General features: G+C 35.4%; 1 protein-coding gene across 2 annotated transcripts in view; it reads left to right on the top strand.

Moving 5' to 3' along the window:
- Nucleotides 1–12,660, top strand: part of Cep83 (centrosomal protein 83kDa) — an 80,788-nt gene that overhangs the window by 42,221 nt on the left and 25,907 nt on the right. For both annotated transcript variants that reach the window (XM_013023041.1, XM_013023049.1), the window contains 4 exons: nucleotides 442–573; nucleotides 2,936–3,050; nucleotides 4,551–4,695; nucleotides 4,795–4,944. In XM_013023041.1, coding sequence (XP_012878495.1) covers nucleotides 442–573; nucleotides 2,936–3,050; nucleotides 4,551–4,695; nucleotides 4,795–4,944 — 542 coding nt within the window. The remainder of the gene's footprint in view (nucleotides 1–441; nucleotides 574–2,935; nucleotides 3,051–4,550; nucleotides 4,696–4,794; nucleotides 4,945–12,660) is intronic.

Genomic DNA, 12,660 nt, shown 5'->3' with positions numbered 1-12,660 from the left:
TTTTCAGATTTTTTCTTCTTTCTTCTGTTAGAGAGTCTTCCCTTGCTTTTAATATACATTTTTGTTATTTAGCAAACTACTAAGTAGCTTGGGAGTTATCTGGAACTCCAAAATGTTAGTTGAATGGTATCAGCATTCAAATAGGAATTCAGATAATTAGATGTGAAATGAGTGGCATGAAAAGTGTGTGTGAGCTATATTTTCTTGGTGGCTGATGATAAGTTACTGGTTCACATAACTATGTTGTATCTTTCATGGAACAAATATCTTTCACTTGTATTGGTTTAAGAAAAGTCTTCTTTCTTGGGTACATGTTGAAGATGTTGAGGGTTTTAACAATTTTTTGTATCATAGCAAATGAATTATAAATAATGCCTAGTTTATTTTGATATAATGTGAAAAGTAATGAACAAATTTTAAGATATTTTGTGTTATTGAAAGGCTGAAAAACAGTCAGCTAAACTACAGGCTGAACGCTTAGAAAAAGAGCTACAATCAAGCAATGAACAAAATACTTGCTTAATCAGTAAGTTACATAAAGCTGATCGGGAAATAAATACACTGACCAGTAAAGTAAGTTGTCTTTTACTTTTGTTTCATTTTTTAGAAAACTTAAAACTGTAAAATGAGAATCAAATTTGTTGTTTAATTCTCTATATTGAAATTTTTTTTATCATATCTAAACACGTAGAACCTAATTCTTAGGGGCAGTGTGCATGACTGCTGGGACCAAGAGGAAAGTCAGCAGGATTTGAGTATGTTGGTCTCATTGGGGAGATAATTCTTACTAGGAGATAATAAACCAGTGTGTTTTAACCTGTGTTCATAAAGCAGTTCATTTACCTTAGTCTGTTTGTTCTTACCACCAAGCAACTAATCTTCTGTTATTTGACTGTCCATGTAATTTTATCTAACAGAAAGAATGTACTAGTAGCTAGTAACCATTATAGTCTTTTCTTGTAATTAAATTGTCATTCTGATTTTGGAGATTATTCTTTTATTCTCTTTTTTATTATTTTTTTATTTTTTTAATTGTAAAAATGTTGTACAGAGGTGTTACAGTTACATGAGTAGGGTAGTGAGCACATTTCATAGTGAACATTGTTACCTCCTCTTTTATTTACCATCACTTCCCTCCCTGCCTTCCCAATTCATCCCACCTCCCCCCCAGATTACTCTTTATATACTTTATTAATATAAGTTTAACCGTAACAGTCTTTTTAAGTGCAGTAACAAAATTGGATTTCCATTCTTGAAAAGCTAAAACTATAATTTTAGATGTATTGGATATCGCCCCTGGAATTTAAAACACAAAAGTAAATTCATGGTATTGAGAGTTCTCATGTTTTTCTTCTAATTCCTTTACGAATTATTTTTGATTCTGAAAAAGAACATTGAGGAGTCAGTATTTCCAACACATTGTTTTATCCCTGAAATAGCCACACTAAACTGCTGGAGGAACTGGAATCATAAATGCAGCAATGGTACACTGGATGTACTGGGCTTCTGTGGTGGCTTCCCACTTTTCCTTCTAGCCACTTTTCCTGTAGGACAATTTACCTGAAATTTCTGGCTCACTTCTGAGCTGACCCTGGTTTCTCTCCTTTTTTTCTGTTCTTATAGTACTGTATACATTGAGTTAGAGCAGAGTTGTGTTTTCCTACTCTGCTGAAAAAAAAAGCAGTTTAGTGTTATTTATTTCTCTGTGCTTGTTGATTAACATGAATTGCAAAGAATTGTCTTTTTTAAAGCACACTTGCATTATTTTGCATTTAAATGGGGTACTAAGAACATCCTTCAACTTTAAATAAAGCAAATTTCACTTGAAATTTTATATGTAAAAAGATTCCATGGAAGGATTAATTCTAATACAATATTTCAAACATGACTGTCACAGTTTGCTTGGCAACTTGAAACTTTCATCAACATTTTGCATTTCTAGCAAATGGTTTGCAATGCAAAAAAAACACCTGGGTGTTTTTGCAAGTTATTTAAAATTATACATGGTTATTACATTCTAGAACAAAATTATGTTGGTATCTGTGGCTTAGATGGCTTGAAAATGATGATCTTAAGGACATTTCACATTCTGTTAGCTACATTCTTCTAGTTACCCCATGAAGTGTTTGATCTTTAGAACTCTAATAAGATACACACATCATGTTTTTCTTACTTTTTTCTTCAAAGTCAGCCAGAGTACATGCCAATTTAAGAGTTTGTAGAAACTAAAGTCTTCAGAAATATTTCTACTTCAGAGCAAAAGAAAGTACATTACAGATTATAGACTTGACTTTAACAATCTTGAATTCCTGAAGCTAACAGTATTGTGATAACACACAAATATCACTTGAAAGTGTGAAGGAAGAAAAACAACTTTTTGATATTCTCAGCAAACCCAGACAGTACCATAAATATTGTAAAATTGACACATATTGTATATTGGTGTGGTTTTTTAGGCATGTGTACTTTTTTCTTTCTTTTTCTTTTCTTTCTTTTTTTTTTGATGCTGGTCTTGAACTCAGGGTTGGGTGCTGTCCTTGAGTTTCTTTTGCTCAGTGCTCTACCACTTGCCACAACTCTGTTTCTGGCTTTTTTGATAATCAGTTAGAAATAAGAGTCTCATGGCCTTTCATGCCCAAGCTGGCATTGAACTGTGATCTTCAGATCTCAGCCTCCTGAGGATTACAGGTGTGAGCCACCAGTGCCTGGCTGGTATGTGTATTGACTTTAGAAATGGCAGCTAAGACTTCTAAGGCATGATTAAATCCAGTGACTTACCCAGATATTTGTAAAGAAGTGTCCCAGTTCTGTTAGAAGACAAGGTTTGCTTGGTGTTTCCTTGTGACAAATTATATTCCAGGTACTGGGATACTTTCCTTTAGAACACACAAATTAAGAAAATGACCAATAATAATTTCAACTTATTATTCAACAGGTAAAAGAGCTTAAACATTCAAACAAACTAGAAATAACAGATATCAAACTGGAGGCTGCAAGAGCTAAGAGTGATCTAGAAAGAGAAAGGAATAAGATTCAAAGTGAACTGGATGGTAATATATAATTATCCATGCTTTGTTGTTATTTTCAGCCATAAACTCAAATTATAAAACCTGACCATTATCAATTAATCTTGGAATACATGTAGAATGTTTTGTTTATAAGTTGAAAGTTTTGTATGAACTACCCTTTAGAAAAAAACTTAAGCTTATGTAATAATGTGTAAATTAAATGAAACTTGAAAGATGGATTCCATCCTTTCTGTATTTATAATTTTAAATTTATTTACATGATGTGGTTTTTAGCCCTAGGACATTTTTAAGTCTAAGAATTGTAAAGAATATAGGTAGATTCCAAGCCTCAACTTAAAAAAAAGTGTCAACCCTACAATTATGGGAGCCTAGATCAGGGTAGACTTTATAAAGTTCTGTTTTAGAATTAGAATATCTGATCACAATGTCTTAGGATTTATTTTCTTTCTAACTTTCTTTTTCTTCTGGTTGTGGGGCTTGAATTCAGGGCCTGGGCACTGTCCCTGACCTCTTTTTGCTCAAGGCTAGCACTCTGCCACTTTGAGCCACAGCACCACTTCTGGTTTTCTGGTGGTTAACTGGAGATAAGAGTCAGATTTTTCTGCCCAGGCTAACTTTGACTGTGATCCTCAGATCTCAGCCTCCTGAGTGGCTAGGATTACAGGTGTGAGCAGTATTGTGTCTGAGTAGGTCTATAGTTGATCTGGCCTCTGTAGTTACAAATAGAGCTTATGCTGAATGTGGATTTCCACAGACATAGGGCATAAATATTCTTTGGATGTCTGTAATTGATTGATGCATTGTGTTTCTATTTTGAATTAAATACAGATTTGTTTTAGTTAGTAATTCATCTGTAAAATACTGTCATCTCTCCTCTGCACTGGTAGCTCATGCTTCTATTCCTAGGTTTTGAAGATAAGAGGTTCAAGGCCAACATAGGAAGGAAAGTTCACAATGGCTCAAGCAGTAGTGTACCAATAGAGCAAACATGCCGAGAAAGAAAGCCCCAGGCCCTGAGTCCTAGTACTGCCAAAAAGAAAAGTAATCTTATTACATGGAGGATTTTGGAATTCACTGGACAAATGTGAATTTTCCTTATTATATATATAAATGTAAATATATATGTGTATTATATATACATATGTGTGTATGTGCTAGAAACCTAGCAGTTTTGAAGGGTCAATGATTTTGTTAAAATGTTAACTTGAAGGGCTGCAGCATCCCTTCAGAGATAAAGAAAGTAAGCTTCTTTCATTATCAGCTATCAAGATTCAAATAAGTAAATGAATACAACTTTTTGGAAAAGTTTTTGTGTGTGTGAAAAATTAACTCTAAGTTTTCATCTGTTTCATTCTTACTTTAAGAAGTTGATCAATAGGGGTCTTTGTGAAGACCTATCCAAAGGGACTTTCTACATTTTTAATTATCTTACTGTCTTATATATATATGCTTGCTGTTAATTGTGAATTTTCTTCTTAATAATATTGACTATACTACATTTTTCTCCTTGAAATATATTAGGATTACAATCAGACAATGAAATTCTCAAATCAGCTATTGAACACCATAAAATGGTCTTAGTAGAAAAGGATCGTGAATTAATACGGAAAGTACAGGCTGCCAAGGAAGAAGGTTATCAAAAACTTGTATTATTACAAGATGAAAAGTAAGTACCTTAGCTGCATTAAATCTCCTTGTATATGAAAACATTTTATTGTTGTATCATCTTTATCATAGTTCTTATAATTATCATCTGTTGTTTTAGGCTAGAACTTGAGAACAAATTAGCAGACTTAGAGAAAATGAAAGTGGAACATGATGTCTGGAGACAATCTGAAAAGGATCAGTGTGAAGAGAAATTGCGGGCTGCACAGATGTCTGAAGAATCAGCCAGAAGGGAACTTCAGAGCATTAGGTTATATTTGAATATATATTTTTAAATTTTGAAATATTTTCAATTAACAAAAATGATATAAAATCATCACAGATTATATCTCCCTAATTTACTAAGTATTAACAACTTACATAATATTACAACAATTGAGAATAAGAAATTCATAATATAGGGGCTGGGAAGGTGGCTCAATGGTAGAGTGCTTGCCTTGCATGCATGAGGCCCTGGGTTTGATTCCTCAGCACCACATAAGCAAAAAGAAAAAAGCTGGATGTGGCACTGTGGCTCAAGTGATAGAGCGCTGTCCTTGAGCTGAAGAGCTGAGGGACAGCCCCAAGGCTCAGAGTTCAGGCCCCACCACTGACAAAAAAAAAAAAAAAGAAAGAAAGAACTTAGTAATACATAATCCAAGTGCTGGGTAGTTGGCCAAGTAGGAGTGCAGAGTTCAAAGCTTGCCTGGTCAAAAAGTTAGCCAGACCCCAGCCCACCTTATCTTAACCAATATACTGGGTTTAGTGATGAGAGTTGTGATCTTAGCTATGGGGAAGGTACAAGTAGAAAGGTGGGATAATTATGATCAGGCAAAATAACTAAAGCAAAAGGACTAGTGTCATGACACTTGCCTAACAAGCATGAAGTCCTAAGTTCACTCTCTTTTATTCTGTATATATAAATATATACTAATAAATATATATTAGTGTATTTTGCTTTGTGAAGGTTGACATGGTTCTAAAAGACAGAATGATACAAAAAACATTTATAAAAGAGACTGTAAAAAGAGTAGCACTATCATCTAGCTTCCTAAATTAGTTTGTTGGCAATTTCATTGGGATTGCATTTCCTTTTTCTTCAAATTTTTGTGCCAAATAAATGTAGCAAAATTTGATCATCTTAACCATTTTAAGTGAACAATTTAATGGTAGGGATTGCATTTATAATGTTTAACCTCACCTCTGTCTCTCTTCAGAGCTCTTTGCATTTTGTAAAACTGAAATTCTGTATCTGTTCCATAACACCTCGTCTCTCCTCTCAGCCTTGGCAGTCACTCTTCACTTTCTGCCTTTAATGACTTTCAGTACTCCAAGTACCTTGTAGAAGCGAGATCATGTTAGCTTCATTACTGGCTTGTTTCACTTAGCATAGTAACCTCAATGTTTATCTATTTTATAATGTGTTTTAGAATTTCCTTTGATTACTAACAAAATTCTGTTTGATTAAGAAGTTTGGTAAGTGGAGGTATGATTTAATGGCCTAGTGCTTGCCTAGGTAGCCCAAAGCCTGAGTTCAAAATCCCAGTACTTTCCTCTCAACTCTAAGGGTCTAAGGGTAATAGTACAGGCTTGTAATCTCAGTTACTCAGTAAATAATTAGGAAGATCAAGGTTTGAGACCAGCATAAGTGAAAAGTTAGCAAGATCTCATCTTAATCTACAAGCCTGACATGATAGTATATCAAGGTACACAAAAGACATAGATAAGAGGATCACTTATGCAGAGGCCTACTCTGGGCAAAAAATAAAATCCCTATCAAAGGTCTGAGAGTATGTATGGCTCAAATGATAAGAACACCTGTCTAGTCAGTGTTAGGCCCCAAGTTTTAGATGACCAGTAATAATTATAAAAATAATTAACAACGGTTTGGTTTTTTTGCATTTAGGTTTCAGATTCAATTTATATCTTTTTTTAAAAAATTATTTTAGCTGGGTGCTGATGGCTCATGCCTGTAATCCTAGCTACTAAGGAGGCTGAGATCTGAGGATCACGGTTCAAAGCCAGCCCAGAAAAGTCCTCGAGACTCTTATCTCCAATTAACCACCAGAAAACCAGAAGTGATGCTGTGGCTCACGCGGTAGAGCGTTTGTCTTGAGTGAAGAATAGGGATAGCACCCAAGCCCAGAAGTTCAAGCCCCATGACCGACCAAAAAAAATCAAAATAAATTTTTAAAAATATTTATTTTTATTTATTTATATTTTTGTCCGTGTGAGGCTTGAACTCTGGGCCTGAGCATTGTCCCTCAGCTCTTCAGCTCAAGGCTAGCGCTCTACCACTTGAGCCGCAGCACCACTTCGGGTTTTCTGGTGGTTAATTGGAGATAAGAGTCTCATGGACTTTTCTGCCCAGGCTGGCTTTGAACTGTGTTCCTCAGATTTCAGTCTCCTGAGTAGCTAGGATTACAGGCATGAGCCACCGGTACCTGGTTAATAACTATTTTTAAAATTTTTATGTAAGTGTACAACTATTCCATCACCATTCTTGACCTCCTTTTTTTTATTACTTTTGTTGAAAATTAAGAGACTGTAAAACTATGTATCTGACTGTAGACTGTATTCTGTTCATCCATAATTCTGTCCTGTCTTCCACTAACATCACACAGTTGTAGTTATCATAGTGTCATAGGAAATTTGACTTAGGTTCAAGTCTTCTTTTCTGATCTTTTTTGTCAAGATTCTTTTGGATATTTTAGGTTTTGCTGTCAATATAAATTTCAAAATCACTTTGTTTTTTCAGAAAGCTTCTTAAGATTTTGATGGGATTGCATTGAAACCTCATTTCTTAGATGTTTCTAAGACAATATTATATATGTGTGTATATATGTATATATACACAAACATGAACATTTAAATAACATACACACATATAGTGCTGTCTTTTAAGTTTACTTTGTTCACTGTTATTGTTTGGAATTTAATTCTACTAATTTTCTTTCATTTTTATTGGTAAGAGTAGCCAGTGCAAAGAAATGTTTCCTTAGATTTTAATGGTTTTTGACAGTTTCTAACTTCAATTTATATTTTCCTTTTGATTCTAGAATTGTTGAACAGGAGATATATTCATTTTCTAAGTCTCCTGTAATAAATTACCATAGACTTGTCACTTAAACAACAGAAATTTATTTTCTCATATTTCTGGAGTCTAAAAGTGTAAAATCAAAGTGTCAGCTGACTTGGTCTCTCTGAGGCCAGTTCCCTTGGCTCGCTGATCACTCTTTCCTTATCCTCTGATGGACTTTTCTCTGTATATCCATGTTCTGGTGTCATACTAGTGACTTCAGTTAACCTTAATTACTTTTTATTTTATTTTTATTTTTATTTTTTGTACCAGTCCTTGGACTTGAACTCATGTTCTGGGTGCTGTCCCTAAGATTTTTTTTCTCAAGGCTAGTGCTCTACCACTTGAGACATAGCACCACTTCTGGCTTTTTCTGAGTAGTTAGAGTCTCACTGACTTTTTTGCCCTGGCTGTTTTTGAAGGTGATCCTCAGATCTCAGCCCCCAAAGTAGATAGGATTACAGGTGTGAGTCACCAATTCTCAATTCTTAATTTCTTCTTTAAAAGGGCCTTACCTCCAAACATAGCCTTACTCCAATGCCTTGGGAGGGGGGGATTCTTGTAAAATTTTTAGTTTAAGGTGGGAGAGAATTCCCCTGCCCCTTTTATTTTGTTGTGAAATCTAGTTTTATTGCTCTGTGATCAGATGGTATCGTTTATATTTCCACTGCTTTCTGGAGCACACTGGGTTTTTGTCACTATATCAGGTCAGGACTAGGTGAAGCCCCCAAGGTGTGAAATTTAAGGAGGCACTCACTTCCGTGAGCAGACTGTACTTGCTTGCAGAAGGTCAAAGTGAGTATTGCAAAATTTTTACTTGGCCACCTCAATTTCTTTACGCCAGGCTCAGTCCTGTTGTATTTGATCAGTTGTTGTCATATGAGTATATGGAAAGTACTAAATTTGATGAGTACAGTTGCTTTTCCACTTAATTATGTTACATCCTGTTAACCTCCCAATAAGTTGAAAATGTGCTTAGTATACCTAATCTACTTGTCCTCTTAGTTTAGTGACACAGTACACTGTAGTGGTTCAGTTATTTGCCCTAGTGGTCACATGGCTTACCTAGGACCTTCTGCCACTGAACAGCACTGAGATACAACTTTTATCTACTGAATTCAAAATTGGATGTACACTTTATCCTGCATGCATTTATTTTCACACTATAATAAAGCTAAAAAATGATAAATCCAGCCATTCTAAGTCAGGTAGCATCTGTGTAAAGTTTGACATATAGATGTGTGTAGGTGTATATGTTTATATAGATTACATACAGGCATAAATACATAAGATCTACCTTATTAACAATTATGTACTCTTTTTTACTATTTGATCTGTCTGTACAAAGACTGATTGATATTAACATCTCCTGCTATTACTGCTCATTTTTCTTGTAGTTTTTGTGCCATAAAGGTGATTTACGTACTGTTTGGAATGTAGATAACCGTAAATTACATCTTGATTGTGATATGTAGTTTTTAGTGTTACAAGGTGCTTTTCTTTTCCTCATTTAGTTCTTTTTTCCTTACACTCTATAATATCTAATATTACTGCTATTACTGATGTGCTGTTTCCATTTGTTTGATGTGCCTTTGTCCTCTTATTTCTAAATTTTCTGCATCATTCTTTTTTTTTAAAAGTATGTATTTTTTACATAGAATATAGCCATATTAGCCTCAGAAAGATATAGAGCCATTTGGAAGCGGTTGTTTTTAATGAGTAAGTGAAGTCCATTCACCTATGATTCACTAAAGATTTGTAAGCAGAATTAAAAATTAGTTGTTGGATTTTGTTTCTTTCCCTTTTTTTTTACAGTTGTTTTGAGATTGAGCATTTTCTGCCTTCCATTTATACTGAGGGTGTCATTTTGTACAGCTTCTTTTATATTCTTTTTGCTTAAATTAAGTAAATTGTAAATTTAATTGTAAATTAAGACAATATCAGAGTGCTTGCCTTTACTGTTGGCACCTCTGAGTTTCTTGTATCTGCTTTTTACGTTGTAAAATCTTAGTGACTTTGCTCATTATACCAATTACAGTTTAGTGACTTTTAAAAGTCACATTAAGTTGTGTCTTACATTTAAGACAAGGTTTGTATTACTTATTGTGTTAGATTTTATGGACTGTTCAGTTGTTAGTGACTATGACTTGGAAACCACAAATCTGTAACAGATTTTGAGAACCATTGTTCCATCTCTTCAACTTTCAATTGCTTATAGTATTTAACCATTTAAGACCAAAGTTTAAAATCTCTCTCTTCCCCAGGAACCCCATTCTATTATTGTGTCTATCATGACCCCACAATATAGCCAGTTAGAATCTTTTCTCTTAGAAGCTAAGCCTATTTCTCCTGCTTTGGGCTTCTGTTGCCATAGTGATAAAATGTTCAGTATTCTGTTTTACTTAAAGACAATAATGAGCATGACCCTTAGGTTTTTTTGTTTTTTGGATTTTTTTGAAAATGTTTAAAACAGCTTTCATCCCTTGACTTTTTTTTATTGTAAATAATTTTCTATGCCATTAGTCACTTTGATGTTTAGCTTTGATGCCTCTTCAGCTTCTCCAGATCATTTACAATGTATAATTGACCCAACTTATTTTAAAAGGACATAGTAACCACTGTGAAATCTCTAACAGGAGTATGTCACTAGATGTGTGTTAAGTTTTTTGAACATTCTGCAGTTGTGGTTTTTTCCCTATAGCATTTCTGATTTATTCAGCTATATCTTGATCTATTTTTATCACTCATTAAAACAGATTGTAACTTCTCTTATTTTGGGTCTGTGATAGATCAGGCAGATACTATCTTTAGAAAAGAGGTCTTGGGCCAGGAGTTGGTGGCTCATGCCTGTAATCCTAGCTACTCAGGAGGGTGAGATGTGAGGATCATGGTTCAGAGCCACCCCTGGCAGGAAAGTCCGTGAGCCTCTTATCTCCAGTTAACCACCAGAAAACCACAAGTGGCACTGTGGCTCAAGTGGTAGAATGCTCGCCTTGAGCTGAAGAGCTGAGGGACAGTGCTCAGGCCCAGAGCCCCACTACTGACAAAAAAAAAGAGAGAGAGAGAGAGAGAAAAGGTCTTGGTAAGATGAAAATTTCAAACCATTAAAATGGCTTCCTTTATCATTAACCAGTCATATTGCCAAAAGCAAGTTTTTTTTAAATAAAAGTATATTTCAAAAAGGCTTCCACACTACATTTATTTTATATGTAATGTTTATAAATTACCTGTACTATAAAATTATAATAGTATTTAGTTCACTTTTGTTTATGGCAGAAATCCAACTTCAAGTAGGAATCAAATAAAAGGCTTTATTGGCTGACAAGTTGTAGAAAGGACAGGGGTTCTACCCTTCTCTTGGATCTGGAACTCAACTGAACAGATAAAAGTGGCTTTCCTCCTTTTTTCTCCTTTTCTGTCTCCATTGCCTGCTTCTTTCTTACAGCTCTCTGTTAAGGCTCAGACCTAAGAAGATAGTTCTTATTTGCCAGGTCAGGTCAGAAAAAGTCTCATAGAGAAAGGTTTGGTTCTATTTCACATATCTGTCCCAGGGCCTGTCACTGTGAAAGGAGGATTGGACACACTAGCTTAGCCAGACTGTACCTGTCTTTCTGTGTAGTGGTTGATGTGCTGTTTAATGTCAGAAGTGGGGAGGAGGTATTTGGGGAAGAAGTAGCAGTAACTAACCAAGGGAAGGGACAATCAATCATTTAAGATATCCTGTAGTGGAAGTGGCGCTGTGGCTGAAGTGGTAGAGTGCTAGCCTTGAGCTGAATAGCTGAGGGACAGCGCCCAGGCCCAGAGTTCAACCCATGACTGACCCAAAAAAACACAAAAAACAATACCTTACTAGTCACTTTTAGGCCGGGCACTGGTGGCTCACGCCTGTAATCCTAGCTACTCAGGAGGCTGAGATCTGAGGATCGCGGTTCAAAGCCAGCTGGGGCAGGAAAGTCCGTGAGACTCCTATCTCCAATAAACCACTAGAAAACCAGAAGTGGTGCTGTAGCTCAAGTGGTAGAGCGCTCGCCTTGAGCTGAAGGACAGCGCAAAAGCCCAGAGTTCAAGCCCCACGACCAACCAAAAAAAAAAAAAAGATATCCTGTAGCAATAATGTAAGTTAATTTATCTTTTGCATGGCTTAAAGCTAGAGTTCTATTTTCTTTCCATTTGGGGCTATTTTTTTCTTAAGGTTTTTATAAACATTTGACATTTTGTTTCATCAGGTTAGAATTGATGTTGCTTATTGTGGGTATTTGCTTCTAAACATTTAGTATGTCATCATTTCTATTTATGCCCCATCTTGAGAAGAATAATCTGTTGTACTAGTAATAAGAAGCTGAGTAAATAATGGAGGTGATAGCGGTGAAGGACCAGGTGGTTCCTGTTACATGACTTTGCCTGTGATTTCTGTCAGTTGCTGTGTGGTTCTGTAATCCTTTTTGGATTCAGTGGCTCTTATATCTCTCCAGGAAAGTCCTTTTCTGTTAATAATTGCCAGAATCAATTTCCAGTGCCTGCAGGTGGGGAAACTTGCTTTCAAAGGTTGGTATTAGAAGACCATTGGCTATTTGCAAGAGACTTGTTCTAGTAACTTTTTTTTTTAATTGTGAAAATACTGTACAGAGGAATTACAATTACATGGGCAAGATAATGAGTACCTTTCTTATCAAGCACTGTAGCCTCCTCCTTTGTTTCCCCTTCCCATCCCATCCTCCCCCCCCACCACCAAAGTTGTAAAGTTCGTTTTCGACATATGACTTGTACGTCTCATTGTTGCAATGGGTCCACTTGTATCCCTATTTAAACGATTTATTTTTTCCCTTCCCCTCCACAAATTATAACCTCAAATACAGTGAAAGCAGGGGTTATAACATGGGGGAGGGACATACAAAGCAACAAAGAAAT

Source organism: Dipodomys ordii, unplaced genomic scaffold, assembly GCF_000151885.1.
Source record: "Dipodomys ordii isolate 6190 unplaced genomic scaffold, Dord_2.0 Scaffold3, whole genome shotgun sequence".
Taxonomy (NCBI): domain Eukaryota; kingdom Metazoa; phylum Chordata; class Mammalia; order Rodentia; family Heteromyidae; genus Dipodomys; species Dipodomys ordii.
Note: the sequence above shows the minus strand (reverse complement) of the source record. Positions and strands in the feature narration are given on the sequence as shown.